A 22,727-nucleotide genomic window follows, 5' to 3' on the forward strand; every position below is an offset into this window, starting at 1 on the left:
GAGCTGTTTTCTGTTTCTCTAAACACATTCATTGTAAGTTTCTACTGAAATATACTGATGATTTATCAGGAAAACAACTCTTCAATTTTGTTTTTGAGGTATGGCACAAAACCAGGAAGTGTGGTGGTTTTTGATATACTACTTGCAACTCATCTTTAGAATTGTTTGATTTAGAGATTTACTTCTATCCTTGATCCACAGGGAAATTGCAAGAATATCCAAAATGATAGCAGAATTATGCTTTGAAGTATCAGATTGTATAATGTGTTTATTTCAGAAAAGTAATAAAATGTTCCTTGTCTTTAGAATTATAATGGGATTAAAATATTACACATTACATAGTAACTCTGGATTTTTACTAGGAAGTATATGGAAGCATGCCTTTTTAAACAAAAATTAGTCTTTACATAAAGTGCAAGTACGGACTCTGAAGCAGAGATTCATGAACCAGGGCTTGCATCCCCAAATCAGGATTGCAAGGAAGAGGGATATTTAGACATACCTATTTCATTAATGTCCCCAGCTGGCTTATGTAGTCCTTCAGTTTGAGTCCTAGCTGTCAATCTCAGTCCTAGATGCTGAAGACTCCCTATTTATGGTGTAGTTCAGGTATGGGTCAGCTCAGGTATGTTAATTCTACTGCTAAGCCTAGTCTTGGTATTCATGGTGAGTGAGTGAGTGAGCATCACGATATCTCTCTTCCTTCATAGATGTAGCCCAAAGTAGTTTTTATACCTCTATTTGTGAGCAATTTGTTTAATCTTGTAGAACCTGCTCTTTAGAGGTATTACTATTATGCTAATCAGAACTCTTGTCCATAGTCCTTAGATAGAAAACAGGTAGTGAAAGAAAGATGAATGTGAAAGTTTCTTCTAGCATTGATAAGCAAAGTGGTATAGCTGATGAGTTAGTAACAGAACTATGAGCAAAGAAGATACTGGAGAAACAAACACCAAGTTATGAGCTTTGTTCCCAAATGGTTTTAAATAAATTGCTAACATTAATTAAGTGACTTACAGAATATATGTGTTCCTGTATTGAGGAATCTAGATGTCATCTGTCCAGATGCATGTAGGACATTTTGGATTTTAAGATTTTATTTTGGTCTTTTTTAGGTCCATAATATATTGGCTGAAATGGTCATGGGTGGAATGGTTTTGGAGACCAACATGAATGAAATTGTCACTCAGATTGATGCTCAAAATAAACTGGAGAAATCTGAGGTAAGAGTGATGCACTGTGTAGTTTCTAAGCTAAAAACATGGTTGTAGTAAATGCATGCTATATAATGCTGTTTGTCCTTCAGTAGCAAACTATATACAGCTGCTTGCTTATAATGCTAAAAATTGACAATGTATCGTTAGGTTAGGATGTCATACCTTTCATCATAAGTAATAATTGCTTAGAGTTGCTGCTGACTAGTTGTTGCTATTTGTATCTGATAGCATTGTGCACCATTGCTATTGAGATACTTCTGTAGTTCTCTAAGTTTTTCTTGCAGAAAGCATTTTATTTCCAGCGTATTTATTATGCTGGACTAGTGACTGTAACACTTAAATGAAATTAAATAAGAAGAACCAAAGTGTATATACAAAGACTACATATTCCTGTCTGCTAATATGTTTCTAGCACCTGAAATAAATGGCAGCATATTTAGTGTCACAATAATAACTGCAACACAGAATGATAAATTGGACTGAAATGGACTAGATAGAATTTAAAGCCCAGTTTTAGACTCTTTAAAGTAAATATGAATTCCGCCATTTTGGTAATGTGAACATTTGGTCTTCGGTTGAGCAGATTCGAGTGAGAAAATGATATTCTGTATATACCCGTAACAGTCTGAGCAAGGGACACTCACGTAACTTGTGGGAATCCCTTTTCAATTCAACAATTGTTGAATTTGTGTTTAGGAAAGAAACTTAGACTAAGAAAGGATTTTAGAATTAGTTTAGCTATGACACAGAATATTACTGTTCCTTTAACATCACCAGACATGCCTTGCAAGCCAAAATACTACTAGTACATCTGTGATTGATTCTTATTGATGCGAGTAATTCCACAGAAGAACACATCATCTGATTTTCGAAGCATAATATTCAAATTTCTAAACAAACCTTTGCTTGAATTGGAGACTATTTGTAAAGTTGAAGTAATCTGAGTAGATTGAAATATTGCAGGTGTCATAAATATGAACTAAATGACATTTAAGGAGAAGACCCAGAGAACTTCTTAGTTTTAACTTAAGTGCAAGAAAGAGAGTAATTCTTCAGCTTTTTTGTGGTACAATGTATACTGTTCTCCTAATTCTTCAATCTCACACTGCACCACCTCAGGTCTTTTAATACATTTAATTGTCTGTTTTGCACAACTTCCCAAACTGTATCCAAGAACAGGACAACACTGTGTGAAAAACAGGAAAAAGCTACGTATGATATGATACATTGCATAGCAATATACATCCAGAAGGATTGTATTGTAGATTATGAAGATGTCCAAAATGTTCATTTTAACATTTTTCTTAAACTCAGAATGGGCCATTGATCACAGAGATGAATATTTGGAATTATTCTCATGAGTTTTTACTATATTTGAATAACTTCTGTATACATACATTTTTCTTTATTTGATGGAAAGTAACATAGTGTCTCAAAAGCTGAACTTACTGAGCAGCTATGTTCTACCACGTATTATGCACATATCAGTTTTACATAAAAGCATTTAATTAAGGTATTTATTCTTAATTATGTGAATTCTGTTACCAAATCAACTGTAGAAGAGTCTCTGACTAGTCATCTGAAAAACACATCGATTCAGTGCAGCCAGCTGCAATACTTGCTGTTTTCCATTATTCATCAGTAAGTCATTCTTTCTTTCAAGATGCTTTTAGTATAAAAATAGGTTGTAGAAGATAGAAAAAAACCATGTAGAGCTCAGAGCATATGCAAGGCAAATAGCAACTTGTTCCTTTACATTCAGCAATGAATTATAGAAGGTAAAGAAGTAGCAGTGATAAATTAAAACACTTGGTGACTGGGATGGAGTAGAACATTTCACAGTCTGCTCACCACAAATGCTTTTTTTTTTCGTTAGTTCAGTGGCTGTTTCTTTTCAAATTTAACAGTTACTGTAATGCTGAGATACTTCACAATAACTGGTAACTATTTCGTCAGATCATTAATCATTTGTTTCATGTATATCCACAGAAATTTCCTGATTGCTATTTCTTTTCCTTTTGTCTTTTTGATCAAGATTGTAAATCTTTCAACATGTCTTTCCTGAACATGTATTTTCAAGATACAACAAATCCAGTTCACATAAATCAAAATCAGTAATAACTTAATAATATTTTTGAATGCTGGTCATGAAGAAATCAAAACTAGTGGATCTTCTTAGTTTTCTTTAATTAAAAAAAATTAAATTCCTTTTAGAATTCAGAAATTGTTATTGATATAGTCTGTAGTTCATAGGACTGCCACCTATGCCACAGCACTCTTGCTTTAGTCTGTTTGGCTTGTTAGACCTCGATCATAGTTCCTGAATCCATAAAATAGCTGCTTTAAGGTTGAATTGCCATTTCTTTTATAGCTGAAATGATGAAACTAATGAAGTTTTAACTGAGCTACATTTTTTGAAATATTTTAAATTTTGTATTGTCACACCTGGCTTCCCTTAATATACAAAATTTAGCCATTTGACATCAGGTATTTGTTTGGTTATGTATTAGGTTTCTAAACAGGCTTTCAGTTAGAATTAGTGAAGAAAATCGAATGTATTTATTAAATTCACAAATCTTTGAGCAAGTTGTCAACTCAAAGAATTTGTTAATGCTTTCAACAGAGATTAATTGTTTAAACCACTATGAGGGAGTCCCTAGCTTTGATTTCTGATTCAGCTCTTACATTACTTGGATGGGCTACAAAGGAAATTCTATTTCTACCCTGAGAAATGTTGTCTTAAATGCATTTCCCTACCTTTCAGTTCAGTGTTTATCTGTGAATGGATTTCTGGTCAATCCTCCTAAAGCCGAAAGATCATTGTGATTAAGGGAGGGAATTTTTGGGAGAGGGGTCATTGGGATTTTATCCAGAGCCTCTGGAAGTACTGTAGGTAAATCTGGGCTACCTCTTCTCTATTTGGAGTGTTCAACTGCGTGTGATTTAGACTTTTAAGTTGGACCTCATTTTTTCTGAACCTCCTGATCTTTTCTAGCTCTTTCCATTCTTCTCTCTTACAGACCTTTATCTTTCAGTCTCCCAGACAGGACAGGTAGACAAAGGTATTGCTGACTTTTAGAAAAAATGTACTTTTAACAAAAAGGGAAAGCAAAATGATGTCAAAGGCAATAAATTACGTAGGCCAGACTCAAAAATTTTGTGTAAAAATACCCATACTAGTCCTTGTAGCCTACTTTTTGTGCTAGTTTCTTCTTGTAGTTCCCTCATCTTTTTATTGGCTATAGTGTATTTTACTAGCTTTCCATTGACATCATATTTTTTATTTTATTTCTCTTCCTGCATTTTAGAATTTAACTTTTCTTTGTATCATTGTTTAAGAAACAAAGGAATATGAACTTCTATGAATATTAATTAAAAAACTGCAAAACAAATTGAATAAAAATTGAACACACAGATAACAAAATATGATGTGATGACATGATAGAAATAGCTTCCTTATTGGGAGAAGTTTGTACCTGATAATCTAAAACAGGTAATGTGAACTCTTCTGCTTCACCATTTAGTATTTCCAAATGAAAACAAAGAACTTTTACCTGCTTGCAAATAGAAGTTTCAGAATAAGTTTCAGGTGAACACCTGGTTTTTAAAAAAAAAAAAAACAACCAAAACCAACAAACCCACAAACTCAAATAGTTTTATAGATACAGAACAAAATTATCAGTGTCATTTGTAAAGATGATGTAGAAATATCAAAGCTGATCTTTCAACGTTAAGTACATCAAACATAAAATGAGAAGGGCTGTCAGCATGTACTCCACTTCAGATGTACATTTGCTGCCCTTGCAATCTGAATCACTGGATTTTACCTTAAGATATCTTGGTAACTGCTGTCACTGAACATGAATATTAACGAGGAGCTTAAAAAGGAGGAGGAAAATGTATGTTTGAAGTTCAGTTTATGGTCATTGTCCCCCGTCATTTGCTGTTTGAAACATTAAGTTTAGCTCAACAGTTTGAATGTCAGTCAATGTTAACTGCAGTACTTCAAAATTCATTTCCACTCATTTTAAGTATCTGTGTATTCAAGCTGCAGGTATTTTAAGTAGCTGGAATCTTAAGCAGACGAAGTTTATTTAATTTACGAATAGCTTTTGCTCTTCAATTTTTACATGATCTTTCTAGAATAAAGTAATATAATATCTTTAAGATTTAACAACTATAACTCTGTAATTGGATTTAGTAGCACTAAGTTGTAAAGCATTATCTAAAAATATTTTTGGGTAATATGAAACATTTTACCTAAATCTGAAGTTTGCTATAGCACATGAAGAAAATCAGACAAATGATTTTTGCCTTCCTCTGCCTAATATGTCAACACTTGTGACATATAATCTGTATTTCATTGTAACAGTAGGGAGCTTGATTTCAGGTTTGTTTTTTTTTTTTTTTTTTTTACTTTGTGCAAAGCTACTTTTCTTTTTCTCTGTTCTGCTCACACATATTCTGTTTTTATTTTTGGGTCTGGCAATGAAAAACAAACAAACAAATAATTAATCATTCCCATCCATTACTCTCTTTGTGATTCAAGTGCTTAAAATTTCTAAGAGTATGTCTTAAGTCTTCTTATCTGTTTGGCCTCATTTTGATATACTTGCAGACTTCATTTTGTTTTTTCTCTAATTATGTTCATTTATTTAACTTCATAAGCAGGGGACATGATCATTCCTTTATATTATGTATTGCATCCTTTCATGATTTCATAACCCTGCTGCTTTGAAGTTATACTTGTTCTGGAAAGAAGCATTGGTGTGAAACACCAGCAGCAGAGAGGTGCTAGTACCTCTGAAGTATCTGGAAAAGGGTGGCTTATTTTGCAAAGCGTTAGCCTTCATTATTTTGTTTTCCAGTAGGCTGTATATTTTTATATGTTTATTTTAGTGATAGCTAGCTCTGTGTAGAGTTGTTTGGGATGGCGGTTTGAATCTTTTTTTTTTTTCTATTTGTATATGCATATTAACTACATTTGTGATGTGCAATACTTTTTCCAAATGATCTGAATTTCTTTTTAAAGAGTAAAACAATGTTTCTGGGATCGCTTTCAGATAAAGTTATCAGTGGGGCATTATGAGAAAGGGTGATGATAAGAATGAAGAAAATTGATTCCTATAGTGATAAAGAATGACCTAAGTAAACTAACAACAGCTCGTATTTATCACTTGATAGACTACCACAAGTAGAATAAAAGTTCTGTTATTAATAGCAGAACTTTGCATTGTTTTGCATATGTGGCATTGCTCTTCACTCTAAAAGTACATGAACATGTTTACAAGCATTTTTTGCAGTAACTGAACCAAAAATTTTAATATACAGTGTTTCAACATTAAAGTACAACCTTCAATAACAAATGAAATTGAGAATACAAAGCAGCTGTGGCAAAAATGTGGTGTATTGGCTTATTGCAATACCAGCTGTATGCAATTCGTACTGTATTTCTGAAATTTCATTAATATGTCTTAAGAAGTTTCATTTTCACTTGCTTAAGTCATTTGCTCACTGTGACAGACAATTCATCATTCACTGCATGTTTAAAGCTTGCTACGTGTTTTGTTTTTTTTTCAAGTGAAACAGTTTTTTCTTTGCACCTCACCAACTTACCTGCTGAATTATTTCATAAAAAAGGCAGTTGAAACTTGTCCAGTTCAATGTTACAGTGATGGCTCTTTTAATCAGGTACCTCTATAAAACTCCTTAAAAGCACACTGGGCTGGGGGTACTTCTTATAGTACCTTTGTGTTTGTAAATACAATTCACTTTCTGTAAAAGAAATGATAAAAAAATGGAAGGACTGCATACTAGTTCACTGTTTGACATGCTAAAAAGGAATGCTAAGGCATTTGGATATAATAGCATTTGAAATAATGTATTAGTTATCCGGTTTGGGAGTTTGAGTACTTTTCAGTCATTTTATCCATTAGACATTTTTTATTAACTGTTTGCTCTCTCTTAGAAATACTGTATGACTGTATTGTGCTTGATAGGGTTGATATTAATTGTGATAAATAGCATTCTGCTATGCGTGTTATGTATACATTGAATTACAAACCCACTTAATATAAAGAATTACAGGAGAAGAGAATGTAATATTTTGAAAATCTCTACTCCAGCATATGATAGTGAAAGACAATCTTGCTGGCAAAAAAGGAGGTAATCTGAAATTCATAGTACTTTTGTCAGGGATCTTTGCTGATCTTGATCCAGAATGGTCCTCATGAAATGTGACTGTTGGAAGTCGTGACTGTATAGGGGGGTGGAAGGGCAATGGTCATGTCAATTGTGGTATTTTAAATAATTCTCAATTGTGTCTCCATTGTATCCTATGCCATTGGGGCGGGAGGCAGGGACTGTAAGTCTGTGTAAAGAGGATAGCTGCAGGTAGGTAAAAATAATGACCAGTTATACTAAAACTTTTATTTATCCATTAAGAATAATTAACTTTCATTAAATTAGGGTAAGGAATCTCCATCCTAGTCACCTAGAAGGCATCTCTCTTTTGAATTGCCAGCCATGCCTGTTTGTGTGGACCACGTCCATCACTTACGATATTTTTCTGGTTTCCCATTGTTTCAGTTACAAATTGTATAATTCATTGCTTTTGTTACTACTTTATTAGTATTTTCATCTTCTCTATGGAAAACAGTTTACATTGCTCCACTTTTGGTTTTACTTAAAGAGTTTTTCTCCAGTTACTGAATATAGAATTTAAAGAATAGAACCAAATAAAAAGGAGAAGCATTTATTGTTTCATCTGATAAAACTTCACTGGTAGTTACCTCTTAATTTCAAATTAGTATTTCCAAATTCTCAAATATAAAAGGACAGTGTTGAGCAGCTTCATATCTTCTGCACTGTTTTTTAATAAATAGCAAGGAATTGCAGCGTCTAATACTGCCCCTTTAAGATATTGCAGATTCAAGGATGCAGATTTTGGATACTTGCATTTCTTAATACTACTAGTGTTAGGTCCAGATTTTCCCCTTCATGAAGGTACTGCAATTGAAAGAGCGTCTGAAATGAATGACCTGATAGACTTGGTGATGTTAAGGGAAAACAAGGAAAAAGAGGTTTTGAAAATACTTTTTTGCACTTTTTTAGTTTTACTTAGTCATACTTCTGAGAACCAATACTTTGGATTATGTCAGGGCCAAAGTGAGAGCAAATTATTTGGTTGCATTAGAGATTTAAGATTTCCTGAGCTTTCTCCTCTATCCCACATGCCCTTCCCAACTTTGACGTATCTCATATATGAGTGTTTGGCAGGGGGATGTTATAACAGATGACTCATGGCTTTCTGGTCTCTGTTCCTGGTTCTGGGAATCCTCCTGTGACTAAAATCTAGGGATTTATGATGGTTTAGCCTTTCCACATGATATATAAGTTTTTCTTCTTTTGTTTTGCTGTATTTCTTGATCAGAATTATTTTATCTGCAAATGCACTGGTTTCTTCAGTCTTTGACACTCTTATAATGAAAGACCTTCCATTTCTACAGGTTTAGTCTTTTGTTTAACCAGTTCTTAACACATTGCTATGTTTCTTGTGGATTGCTCCTTTTTACTGGGCCCGCAAGATGCCACACTCTAAAACTCTAATAGTGCTGAAAATCACTTCATGGTTTTTATTCTTTTTGAATATTTTTAATCCTACTTTTTTTTTTATCCTATCAAAATAAAAAGTTAATTTTTTTACACATTCACAGAATTTGGAATATGATGTCTTTTTCTGCAGATAAGAGCTCTGTTTTTAAAATCTTCCAGGTTTTTTTTTTCCCCCAGCAAGAACAAAAATGATTTTTACACTTTTTTGGCAAGCCTGAAGTAAAACCACGCAGCTAATTCTAAACACACAGAGAATCTGAACTTTCAGGAGTAACATTTCCATACTTAAAATGAATAGTACCTTTTCCACACAGCATCAAATACAGTAACAACTTAATTACTGGCCTTTTTTTAATAGTCCTTAAAATAACAAGGTTTTGAAGAGGTGTTCTTCAGAAGCAATAGGGAAAGATCATGTTCTGTATGTCTTCAGACCTCTGAGCCGTAAATCATCTTATTAGCATTTCAGTAATATGCCATAGTGGGTAAACTTGGCAGTTATTTTATCTAAAAGGCAGAACTGAATGGAAGTTAGTAATGAACTTACTTGTGTATTGTAAAACTTGCGTATTTGTACAGAAAGGCTGTGGCTTTAAATGAAGAGAGACTACCTACAGTAGAGGATTTTAATACAAAATAGGTACCTCAGTGTTTATTTTGGCATAACCAGGTTATTATGTAATGTTCCAGTGTGCCTGGGGGCTGCAGATATGTTAGCATATAATTAGATACTGTGGGACAACAGATTACTCCAGTTGGTCTATAGAAATGATCTCTCTGCACGCTCTTTATCACCCACAAAAGCAAGGTGTTTATCCTTTTCATTTTAGGCTAAGCCACCTTGAAGTACCTTTTTAATGTGTATATATATTCATTTAGATAAGTAGTATGGTTCAGCTGATCTTCAGTAGCTTGTTACTCTGAGGTTACATATTCTGAAGCTGTAAACAATGTTAGTCAACTGTGAACCATGTGAACTTTTAGAATAGGTAAGAGACAAAGACAGCATATTGGACTTCAAATACCTCAAGATTGTCTGTTCTATAACTTACACATTACACATGCTTGGATAAGCCTCCTATTCCTCCCCGCATACCTTTCCATCAAGTTGACATTACATGTTTTACCATATAAAAAAGTAATGTGTGAACTGTTTTCTCTTTCTGGTTTAATATTTCTGAATAACCCATTTCATTCCAAACACAATTACCATCTGGTCTTTCTAATTGTGTAACCATGGAAATACTTGAAAAGTTAGTTGTCTATGTATATTGCTAATGGAGCTTCTTATGACCAACTTTGCCTGACTTGCATTTTTCCTCACTTTATACACAGGCTGGTTTAGCAGGAGCTCCAGCCCGGGCTGTTTCAGCTGTAAAGAATATGAATCTGCCAGAGATCCCAAGAAATATTAATATTGGTGACATCAGTATAAAAGTGCCAAACCTGCCCTCTTTTAAATAACATGGCTACTCCAGGTAAAACCAAGGAAGAAATGTAATAGAGATTTACCACATAATTGTTTACTACATAAACGACATGTCTAACTTTTACTATTTGGAAAAAACTCAAGGTACTGTATAGACATAATTTGAAAAATCAGTGTGTGAAGTTGAATGTTGCTTTTGTCTTCTTTGTGAAATTAAAGGAAATGGATAGTTCCTGTGTGATTTCTAAATTACATTCCTATGCCCTTGTAAGGCATATCACTGTGTCTCGGCTGCTGCAGTATTTTGGGAAAGTATTTAAGATGTTCTTTACTTTGTATAACCTATAATGCTGAGGATTTTTGTATATTCACTAAGGTCTAGAATTAGTGCATTCCTTAACTACTTCTGCTGTTTGTCATGATTATTTAAGACTTAAGTGCAAATGTGGCATGAAAACATTAAACTCTTGTTTTGTTTAAATAAAATCATAACAAACTGGACTTCTAAATACCTATTTGTCTGAAATCTACTCTTTGCAATAAATCATGTTATTTCTTATTCATGGAGCCAACTGACTGTATATAAATACCATTGTAGCAAGCATTAATATTGTAGTTTAGTCTCTGAAGTAATGAGATGGGAGTATTGTTTTGAACATATTGGCTCTTTACATTTCTCACAAAAGCTGTTCATTATAATTCTGAAGGAAAAACTGCCTTTACTGAAGATCCAATGACTTCTGTTTACATATAGATGTTGAGAAGATACTTACACAATCTGATAGACTTTCCCTGACGGTCTGACTTTGTTTTGGGAAAAAGGGTCTCTGCAGTTGCTGTGTGTGTTGTGAGAAGTACAGAATGGGCTGAGGAGATTGGGCAGCTCAGAACTGTAAATGTGAGTGTATCAAGTAATGTGATGAAGAAAGGCACTCTGGAAAGATAAATGAGGATACTTTAATAGGACCTCTGTGTCTGGTGACATTTGTGATTCTCTACTTTGAGAATTAGATTTATGAGATACTTAGTATTGTCAAGACCTCAGAAAATCTAAGTGCTATCACCTCTGTGTAAGTTGCTCAGCTCTTAAACTCTTCTGTGATGTAAAAAAAATAAAGGGGGATAGTGACTGGATTTTATAATCACGCTCTTAAGCTCTGTGTGATGTACAAGTCTGTTTAAATGAATAATAAAAATACCATTGGGATATTTAAGAATTCCTGTAAAGTTTTCTTCTCCAAAAAAGTATGCAGTTAATACTGTATATGAAAAGACAATAATATTGTATCAAGGACAACACATTTCAGGACTAATCTGAGAGGTCCTGTGTTACTTCAGAAATTTGGATTTGATGTAAACCAAGCATTCTTTTCCTTTGAGTTGAATGTTAAAACATACCCCATAGGATAAACTTGGAATCATGTCACATTCTCTGTTTGATCCATAGTAACTATCATTGGTGCTGTTTGAGAGCATTTGAGAGAGAAAAAGAGAAACTACTTTTCAAGCAGAAAATCTGACACAATCCAAGGAATTTTAATGTATTTCTTCAGGGGAGGGAAAAGAGACTTCATGTATATTGTTTATATTACATTTAACAAGCATCAAGTAACACTTACTATTTTATAAATGCTTTTGAAAACAGAATTGCCCTCTCCATACCTCTTGAAAAGAATATTTATTCTTCCAAATTAACTTAGTTTGAGGCTTCAGGAAATTTCAGCTGGGGTTTAAGTAGAAAACTGCCACTTTCTCATTTCCACTGAAGAAATTGAGAGCATGAAACATGCAGCATTTTTTTTCCCTATGAAGTAGAGTATTCTTTAGTATTCCCAAGTTAGACAGCTTAGCTAGTACAAATCTGGAACTGTTATAATTTCACCTGCTTTTGCCAACTTTTGTTTTTCTGCTTAATGCATAGACCATGTGACATTCAAAGTAAAGATGTTGAAAATTTTCCACATTGTTCCCCCTGTGAGGATTTAGTTAGTGCTGCTGCCGAAGGACAAATAGGAAATTTTGAAACATTTGGTACTCTGACCTACAGAGAGTTCTTCTGGCTACTTGTGAAAGGAGCTCACAATTTCAGAAATTCTTCCAAGTCCTCTGTTTTTTGTCTCACTCTTTTGCCTCTGGCTCATTTTCAGATTTGTAAGCTTATGTAGTTAAAACTTTTTTCATTCCTCGCAGAGGAATCTTTTCTGGGTTTATTTGAATCAAATGTTTTTCCAAATCCTTAGAGAAAATATGTCTGAGATGCATCTTGACTTGAAGCATATTTCAGATTAATGTCTCACCTCTTATCTGTAAATAGCCAGATTTTCATTCATTTTGGTGAACCAGATCTTAGCTCTTAACAATTATATGACTATTTTAAAGCTTTTTTTTTTTTAGCTTTGTGTTTTGCATTACTGTTCTTTATACTACCTTTCTCTTGCCTGACAACATGGCTTCTGCCAGAAAGGATTCTTCTCTGGACAGCTCTTCCATAGTCACCAGACTTTTCAAGAAGCTTCTCTGTTTGTGACTGGCCAGCAAATATTTAATGCAAGGCTGTGACTAACAACTGGAGCTTCCTTACTCAGAAAATTGTTGGATGGGAAGAAATTCTTTATGAGATTTTACAGTAAAATTGCACTCCTTTCAAAGAGAAATTCTCTGTCGCACACAGGAGGTACCTTACAGAAAGCCTCAGGGTAGCTGAACCTGTCTATTTGCCACTCCTTTGCCAGAGTCTTTAGTTTGCCAGGGGAGATATTATCCTTTTACCATGTCATTTGACACCGCCAGGCCTTAAACTAAAACCAGTCAGAGGAAGATGGGATACTTAATTGATAGAAATGATGGAAATGGTATTCTTACTCTTGACCTTCTAGGGCTTGCCTTGTGTTGCAGATATTCGGATGTTTTCCATGAAGTTGATCTGCTTGTGTTCATCACCTTCATGAAATTTTGAATTCTTTCTTTTGAATTCTTTCTCCTACTTCACCACTGTCCTCTTAACTGCTGCTTAGGATTTAAAATGGAAATAAGCTGTGGGCTGTAAATGATTAAGCTCTTGAACATAAATTTAAATGTTTGTAATGCTTTTGTAACTGAAAAAAAAATCCCCTTAACATATGTAAGTGTGTGTGTGTGTGTATATATAACATCAGTCTTTTGCACTAGCTGTTGTTAAAAAGGGAAGGAGGTCATCTTGAGTCATTCTTCAGCTGCAGAAGCCAGGCAACTAATCTGCAACACTCCACCTCCATAGGTCCTACCTTTTAGGTGATGTTCATCAGGGTGCCAGCATAGTAAATAAATCACTGAAAGCCATTTTTCTTAACTCTGGGCATTTCTTAGAACTGCAAGTGAAACATTATTAAACAGTAGCTGAGACTATTTGGTACTTACGGTATCTGAGACACCACCTTATGTGTTGGTTTCTCACATTAGATTTTCTTTCCTATTCAGTTCAGTTTCTCTGCTCATGAAATTCTCTGGGGATAAACCTTTTAATGTGATTATATCAATTTAACTGTAGTAAGTATTATCTGTACTATGTTTTGATAATCCTTTATAATTCATGCACAGAGATAATTTTAAGGAGACTGTGTAACATTAATAATACAAATCAGTAATTAAGCCTTCAGGATATCTTAACTAATCTATTTTTCCTACGTTTCCCCACACCTCCAGTTTTTCTATTGTTGGAAAGTCCCTGTATCACAGGTGGTTATTTGTCACAATATTGCACAAGATGAGTATTTTCCACATTTGTTTGTATTCTGGGGGTGGAGGGTGAAGTGCCTTCAGAAAGCAAGCGTGAGACTTGAGTGTACTGGCTGTTCAGATTGCTTGTCTCCAAACTGTGACTGTCTCTCTCATTATGAATTATGCCTTTCAAATTCAGAGATTTTTACTGTGAAATTTAGTAATGGGGAGAAGATTAAGTCTGATTGACCTGTGAGAGCAACTGCTAGCTCTGGCAAGTAATTTTTTTGTCTTTGAGAAGCAGAATTCTTTTCTGGGGTACAGACTCCCTCTCAAGTATTGAGAGGAAAGGTGTTGGAAGCATTTTCCTTTCAGAAGCCAAAGAAGGCTTCTCTGAAGGCCCATGTGGAGCAGACAGATTATTTTCTTCCTTCTTGCAAGATAGATTCTTCTAAACAAATGGAGAGATGACAGGAAGCATAAAAGTTCCACAGAGTGAGTGGGCATTCCCAGCTGCCTCCATAGACTTGAAACAGAGCAGCTAGTTTTCCCACTGGGGCAGGGGCAATAAATACTGCTGAAAAAATATTTTAGCTCTTTTTTGCTACAAGAGAAGTATCTCATCTTAGAATCAGCTGAGAATGCTGCCTGCAGTATTGACAGCACAGGCAGTCCAGGTACTGTATCAATGCACTTCCTTCTCCTCCCTGTTTTGAATAGCGAAACCCTGTTTTGAGTATATTTTGAGAAGAGGGAATATTTTGCCACATTACAAGTGTATACAAAATTCCTCCTCTTAAACAGATGTTGCTGCTCTGATTTATTCCGCTTGACAGGAATGGGTGGAGGAAAGTGTCACTTGTTGCAAGGGAGAAACAGGTTCAAGTTAGAAACAAACTGGTACTGCCTTCCTGTGAGCGCATTTGACCTTTTTTTTTCTAGTAGCACATTCCTATAAATGCTAAAATTAGTCCTGAATTTTACTTAGGCTTATGCTGACAGCCAAATGGGAACTTCGTAATGTTCTAAGGGTTACCTCATAAAGCTCCCTGATACTGAATTACAGCATTTTGAGGGCATAAAATACTGAAGGAACTGGAAATTAAAATGTCACAAATCAAATCATAGTCTGTTTATAACTGCTGAAGAAAAACAGAGCCTAAATCTTGCACAAAATATATTTCTTAACTTCTGCACAGAGCATTAATAGTTTTACTAGGAGCAAGGAAAGCAGCCAAATACTGCCAAAACTGAATAAAGGTGAACAGTTAATTTCACAAAAAAATAATCTTTTGTTATTTACTTTTATAATTTTTGTAACAAATTGTAAATCTCTTTTCCTCTCTTCATTTAAGGAAATGATCTGTCCTTACAATTTTTGGTGTTCAATGTTTTCCCCAAAATGCTCAGTGAGCTCAGGTAATGTAACAACCTCCATTCCATGGGTGAAACACAAAGGTAGTCACACACTATGTCAGCTTAGCAGCCAGATTTCTTGCCTGCAGAAGTTTTGGCCTTGTGGTGCATTAGGAGTGCTGTGACAGTGTGGTCTGACAGGGGAGGAACCAAAGGTCGAGATATCCCCTCTTCGTGCAGACTGAGTGTGCCTGTGGCACTAGAGGCATTTGAGTTGATCCATCATCCATCCCATGAGGCAGAGTGACAGGCACACTTGTGCCATATTCCACTGCTTTCCTGCCCAGTTTGGCTCTTCTGAAACAGCAGCACACACAGGCTCCAAGTGTCCCTTTCTGGGCTGGCTCTGCTGTCCAGCCAGCCAACAGGACTACACCAGGAGTGGAGCAAATCCCATCCTGGATTCTCTCTAAACAGGACTATAAACATGTCACCAGAGCTGGACCTAAAAGCAGGCCTGTAATGATGACTGTGAGCTGCTTGGATGGACGAGTGTATGGTGTCCCTGTTTTCTTTCAGCTCTCACAGTCCAATCCACAGACCCTCTTCTGGTATGATTTTCAGGACTCAGCCAGCAGAGTTGCTGTGGGACACAAGTTGAATTTCACAGCTTCAGATGTTTGCAGGGTACCTGCATGACCCATGTGCATGGCAGGATTCCTGCATGATCATTAGTCTGTGTGTGCATCTAAGAAACTTTTGCCTTTGGTGTTGTCACAGTAAGTGGCACCTACATCTTCTCCACCAAAGGCCCATCCCAACAAATTTCACCAAGCAGTCTGCAAAAGTGCATAGAGAAGCAAAACTGGGCTCTGCGTTCAAAATAATCTTCACAATAATTTGTTGTGCTGATGTGTGTCAGGACAGCAAAGATCTTTCATGATTCAAACAGCCATCCCGCTCCCAAGTGAGGTGCTGTTTTACTTGACATCAGAAGTTGCTTGGGTCACCCTAGGACAGAACTTGTGGTTCTGTTCCTGAGACACCCTGGCGTCTTGTGTGGCCTGCCTGCATCTCTCTACAAAGTCTGCTTCACCAGGGAGGGCTCGCTGGCTGTCATTCTTCTGTGTCTTTTCAGGACAGGTATCATCACAGATCCTCCAGCAAATTGCAGCAGGCCCATCCTGGCTGCCGTCCCTCTGCAAGGTGGTGTGCACTCACTTAAGATGTGATTGCCCTTGCAATATATAGGATAGGTTGCTATATAGAAATATGTTCATACAGGCATCTGCATCGTGGCTCAGGTTTCCCCCGCTTGCTTAAAAACAAGGACAGATAAACATTGGTTAGGGACAGCTAATCTTTATATAGACCTGCATGCTGGGGTCGTGGTGCAGGCAAAGGAGGGTCATGTGAGTTTGTAATGTAGGACTGGTTGTCTGAGGAAGCCTCACAAAGTGTTGGAGTGCTCCCAGGTGGTATGAGGCTACACAAAAGGCCTGAATTGCAGCTCTCCAGCAAGAGGTGCTATCGCTGAGATGATCTTCAGGAAAAAACCAGGTAGGAACAGCCACAGCATTTTACAATTTAGAGTCACCCAGGAAATCTGTAGCGAGGTAAGAAATAGTGCTCATCCTTTTCCTCCTGTCATCAGTGCAACAGATTCCAAAACCTTAAAAGTATCATTAAATGAGCCCCCTTGGCCCTGGAAATTTTAGTTCTTAGGAATCTGTTGTGGCCCATTTAAGTAGTTTAAGTATCTTTTTAGTTTAAGTTAGATTGCAGTTTACTAAAATACTCATATCCAAGCATTATGGGTTAGCACAACACAAATTACAGCTGTCCCAGCTTCTTGAGCACCCCCAGCCTACTCACTGTCGGGGCAGAGTGAGAAAAGGCCTTGATGGTGTGCAAGCACTGCTGAGCAATAGCTGAAACGTGGGTGTGCTGTCTACGCTGTTTTGGTCACAGACCTGAAACATAGGACCATATGAGCTACTGTGAAGAAAATTAACTCTATCCCTGCCAAAACCAAGAAAAATGAGGAAAGAGAAGGTACGGTAGTAACTCAATAGGGCTTTGCATCATGAATGATGTTGTTACTTTAGATTCATTCTTTCACAAGTAAGTATGATGAAGCGCTTCCTGCTAAATCTCACTTAGGTTTCCCAGGAGGGAAATATTCAGGAGAGGGCTTGGGTGAAAAGAAATTGGTAGTTTGCAGAGCAGCTTAAAAAGAATGCTGCCCAAAAGAAGGAAAACAAAGCATAAGGAGGGCTGTAAAAGAAGAAGGAGCTGAACAGGTTATTTTATAATCTAGGGATAAAAGTGTGACAGTTGTGAAATAATTTATTAGGTTAACTGATATGTATGGAAAAACGGACAAGCCTTTACAAAACCAGATCTTTTTCAGGTAAACACAAAGGCAGCAAGCTTTAAACTGCTTCTAAAATAGGTTTGTTTTTTCTGAGAGTTGCTGGTTGGTCTAATTTTACTTTTGTGACAAACATTTATCTAAAGCTGTCAGTGGTGAGGAAGCAGTGATAGAAAGACACAAGAAGGAAGCAAATGGATTTGAAAATGAGAAAAGAGAAAACTTGCTGTTTCTTGTTAAGTGCCACGTAATATTAAAAGTGTTTGCAAACATAAGAAATTACTTAAACCACGTTTGTGCACTTTCTGACCCAAAACAGGTAGTAGAGCTGCTGGTGGGGTGAATATTCAAGGTGCATAGTGGTAACAGATGAGTTCCCTAGCTTCCCGCTTCCCCTAGCCCCCTCCTAGCAGTCCTACCTATTAAGTAATAACAGGCTAAAAGGAGAGGAGGGTTGGATTCCTTCAGTGTGTATGTTAATTTCAGTGCCAAGAGTCTGAGATTCCCAAGTGATATTTCCTTTCAAGAAAATTTCTCTCCTGTCCACCAAAAGGATGAACAATATTCCAAAGACACTAATTTCCCTTGGTATCCAGTTTTTAAGTTTTCAGGTATTACTTAGATTTCTAAGAACTGAAATATAAAAGCATATAAGCAACGCAAAGTCTCTTGATTGAAAACCAGAGTGAAAATAACAAGTTGTTTCATACTTTAGAGGTGTATTTAGCCATTCAGCTGTTATGTGTCCTCTCTGAGTCTGACTGTAACGGCGTATAACGTCCACTCACTGTTTGATGTGCGCTGTGGCTGTCATACCTGTTCTTAGGAGGACACCCTTGTGGAATTTCAAATGCCTCTCCTTGTCGTTCCCACTGGCCTTCCTCATAATTTTTTAGCAATGAAATTCCAGACAGCCGTTCAGATATGTTGGGAAGATCGCACCATTTGAAAAGGCTAGGATTGCTAATGGAGATGAGATGGGTTACGTGAGTTTTCAAAGCGAAGGCACGCACTTCCTCCCAGGCTGATCCTGTGGATTGTATCACCGTTAGCACCACGCCTGGATTCATTAGAAGAGCTAAGGAAACTGCAGCCTCCGATAAGCCCTGCAATGCACAGCATGTGTGTGTGTGTCTGCTTCTTCTGGTTCAGCCATGCAATTGCCCTTCCTTCCCCTTTCTTTCCAGTTGGGATGGGGACTGCATGCAGCCCATGGCGCTGCGAGCCCTGCAAGGGCTGAGGCTGTGCTACTGTGGCTTCAGGCTGCAGAGCCACCCCTCGGTGGATGGCAAAAGCAGAGCTGTGTCTGGACAGCACTGGGGAGGCTGAATGCGGGGTGTTTCAAGTTAGGGAGAACAGTAAAGAAAAGAGAGACAGTCCATCGCCAGAAGACATGCTGCCAGTGGCTTTCTGATTATGTAGTCTTTTTATTACATTTAAACATTGTGCCGAAGGTTTGGGAGGTTCAGTGACTAATGACCAAAACTGTAACTTCAGTTTTTCTGCATGAGAGGCCATTTAGCTTCCTTGCTTGGAATCAGGCAAGAGTCCGTTTTTGGCAAAATCCATTAATTTAATGGATTCAAAGGAAAGAAATAGAAAACTTTGGGATGGGAGTAGAAACTGAAAAAGGGAGTTTCTTGGCAAGGAGAGAATGGGAGTTGAGGACAGTTTGGGAAAAAACATTTGGGAGAAGGTGGAAAAAGTCATGGGAAGGAGGACAGGCACACGGAGGGCATATGAAGAAATTTCTGAAGAAAAAACAGAAAGATGACTCATGAATATAGGATAGAAGAGTAAGAATCAAGATGCTACTGGGAGACTCTGCTGCACAGGGCGAAGTTTGCTGGAAGACTGCCAGATGAGAAAATTAGGGAGGGCTGTGACTTTGCTGCGGAGCCATTTGACTGGACAAACTATATGGATTCTATCAAGCCACTGGGGAGAACTATGGGGGAAATTTTCTCTTCAGACTGATCTGAAATGTCTTCTCCAAGTGGACAGAAGTTTCCACCATAAATGAAATCTTAATACCAAACACACATTTATTCTATTTTGTGAACATAGTAACTGGTGCAGAATAAAATCAATTTTATTCATGCAAGAGAATTTGCATGAGGTATGCTAGCGTATTTGCCAAAGTATACAGGTCCAAATGTGAGCTATAAAACTTCTTGGTCTTGGAGTGAATACGCAAAACTTGTGTTGTTTTTATTAGTGCATTGTTTTAGTATAAACTTACAGTTAAATGGTATTGCATGTGCCTTTCTGGTTATGGAATTGTTTGGGTCGAGGAACTACCAGAGAGAGGAATGTGAATCAAGGAGGGGATCTAGGGATTATTGCTGATGCTTATGGAGGAAAATGGGATCAGAGATCTACTGGAAATTCACTAACTTGTGAAGCTAGTGTGCAAGAGTGGGCTCAGGGGGGAGATTAGATAGATAGATAGATAGATAGATAGACAGACAGACAGATAGATAAAAGTACAGTAATATCTTTTCCTACTACTTCTCTAAACTCTTTTTCTAACCATGAAAAGGTACTTTGTCCAAGCTGAATAAATCATAGTCTTATTTACATGGCAGTTTTGCCAAGATGACTGTGCAGCGTACACATAGTCTACTGTTACGTGGCGATTGAGGAATAATCACAACTTCATAATTAAACTTAATTTATCATGGTGTCTGTGCAGTTTAAAACACACAGCCCCCCCGCCCCCCAAACAGATACCCATACAAAATTTCGAATTTAGGTAACCTCTGTTCTCTTTCCTGCGTTTTCTTAATGAACAGAATCTTACAAAAGTTAAGGAACCAGGAAGTTAGAATTGTAGCTGTCTAAAATGCACTTCTAATCTGAAAAATCATATGACCCTAATGAAGAAGTAATAGCCTGCAAAATGCTCATCCATGAGAGGTTGTAAAGAGGATCATACTTGAATCCCTGTTTTGAAGTTTGGGTTTTGTTTAAGTATGTTCTCTTTCCTGTCCCTTTTATTATGAGGGTAGCCTGAAAAGTAGATTTTTAAATGTTTTTGAGCTTGAGGTGGTCTGAGTAGGTGTGACTGGCATGTTTTCAGATCTTCTTATGTAGTAGTATACTTCTTAGGATCCACCACACACAGCACTCATACCACTTGGCACAACCAGCAAAGAGGCTGTGTTACTTCCTGGTGTAGGCTTATGTAGTGACAGTATAAATGTCCCCGTATAAAGGAGATCAAGGATTGCGACCTAAACTGTCCCGGCTGTGATGATGGACTAAGGCTGTTTAGTGATCGGCTGTGCTTGGGGAAAGAAAGAGGGACAAGCACACTGGTTTTTGAAGAGGTCGACAGACTTCAAGCACACAAAAGTATCCTGTTAATTCGCACTCTACTGTGACTCACTGATATAATTAGAAACACATTGTGTTTATTTGTATCCCTAAAACTAATGAGCTTAACTTACTCCTCCTTTAGGAATATTGAGATCCATCTTGTGTTTCAGTGGATCACAAACCGAGGCTAGCATTTTCATGCTCAACATCATTGTTTATTTAGAAATGTCATAATTCCCTACCACACAGTAATTCTCAAATGCAACCACTCATAAATCAATACAGAGCAGCTCGTTTATCTTGGGAGAGAGGCATCAATTCAGCAGGTTAGGAATTTTGCAAAATAAGGGTTTTGGAAAGTGGTGATTAGTTGCAACCACAGCTGTTAATGAGTGAATCAGAGTTGATAGGAATTTTTGCTGATGGTGTTCACTGCATGCAATTTTTGCGTAAAAGCAAAGCAGCACCTGTGCATGGACTGCTGATGCCCTGCAGTCAAATAATAGTTCCAATAACAAAATGTTATTCTCTACTCTGAGCTTCTCATTCTCTGTTTCTTTGCAGGAAATCTTGAAGGATCTTTGTTTTCTCCCTGAATGGAACAGGAACAATTTTCAAAGTTTGAAAAGTTTACAGACGCTCCTGCTAATCACTTCTGAACTGTAATTGTCTTAAGATACCATCTTTTAAAATTTTACTAGTAAAACTTACAAAATACCTGCCAAGTCATATTCAATAAAGATGATGTACATTGTTTATTTTTATCATACATCTTCCTACTAAAATACAAGTATGGGAATGAAGGCAAAATACTGTGTCCTGAAGACCTGGATCACGAGGAGGTTAGCGGGGTTTAGCAAGACAGGATGTTTCCAATGAAGCCATTTTGAATGACCAGTCTGAATTAGACTCATGTAAGAAAGTCATGTATGATAAACAGATTTTCACTATTAGATCCTAGTGATATGAAGGTTTACATAAGCATTCAGTGCAGGTTTTTTTCCTCCTTTGTGTGTTATCATTTAGAAAATAAAGGTATGTTTTTTCAAGTTTTCACTTTTCAGAATTGTTTCCAGTTTTTGTGATTGAGACTGATTATGTTGGATGTCAGTACATTCCCTAGTTTATAAATATGTGATTTTGAAATGCAATACATCACAGTGCTTGCTTTAGTGTAATATGACTACTCCACCATAAAAACAGTTTGTTCCCCCAAGATCCAAATAAACAAAATATGTTCAGTATTTACTTCATGGGTTCAACCACAAGAAATTTGACCTTCACTTAATTTGCATGTTTTTCCTCTGTTTGAAAACATACAACATCCAACACATCCATCTATCTTGTATTAAAACCGCTATAAAAGATTATTGTTTCTGTATGTAACATCTCAAACTAATACAAGTGGCGCATTTTTATTCTCTGCATAATACAACAGCAAAAACCTAATATTTTCAAAAGATAGAGAAGATTCTTAATTTCAGATGGCAGTTAATGTTATACAGGGAGAAAGATGCCTGTGTTTATGGTTACCATTATTTGTTTATACAAAACATGATATCTTTATATCATTCTTCATATCCCCCCAACTTAATTTAGGTTATGAAGATTGTAGGGAGAGGTTACAAGCCAGACCCTTTATTGATTTTGCTGGTTTATACCATCTGCAGATTTTTCTTCCTTAGTCTTTGGTACCAGGAAATCTGGGATCAGGAAATCC

The 22,727-nt window shown here is 36.6% G+C and overlaps 1 protein-coding gene across 5 annotated transcripts in view; it reads left to right on the forward strand.

The window, feature by feature from the left end:
- The window catches only part of AP3S1 (adaptor related protein complex 3 subunit sigma 1), a 51,954-nt gene extending 29,891 nt beyond the window's left edge, over positions 1-22,063 (forward strand). Inside the window, exons 5-8 of one of the 5 annotated variants that reach the window (XR_012670942.1) lie at positions 1,116-1,223; positions 10,167-10,309; positions 12,655-12,934; positions 21,572-22,063. Coding sequence is in view for 4 of the 5 variants with exons in the window: in XM_075137134.1 (XP_074993235.1) it covers positions 1,116-1,223; positions 10,167-10,295 (237 nt within the window). In the remaining variant the exon portion in view is untranslated. Of the gene's footprint in view, positions 1-1,115; positions 1,224-6,798; positions 6,888-10,166; positions 10,762-12,654; positions 18,279-21,571 lie in introns of those variants that run through there. The other 4 variants (XM_075137134.1, XM_075137133.1, XM_075137137.1 and 1 more) reach the window with 4 other exon arrangements.
- Positions 22,064-22,727: the final 664 nt, after the last annotated feature.

The sequence above is a fragment of the Calonectris borealis genome, chromosome Z, assembly GCF_964195595.1.
Source record: "Calonectris borealis chromosome Z, bCalBor7.hap1.2, whole genome shotgun sequence".
In the NCBI taxonomy this organism is placed as follows: Eukaryota; Metazoa; Chordata; class Aves; order Procellariiformes; family Procellariidae; genus Calonectris; species Calonectris borealis.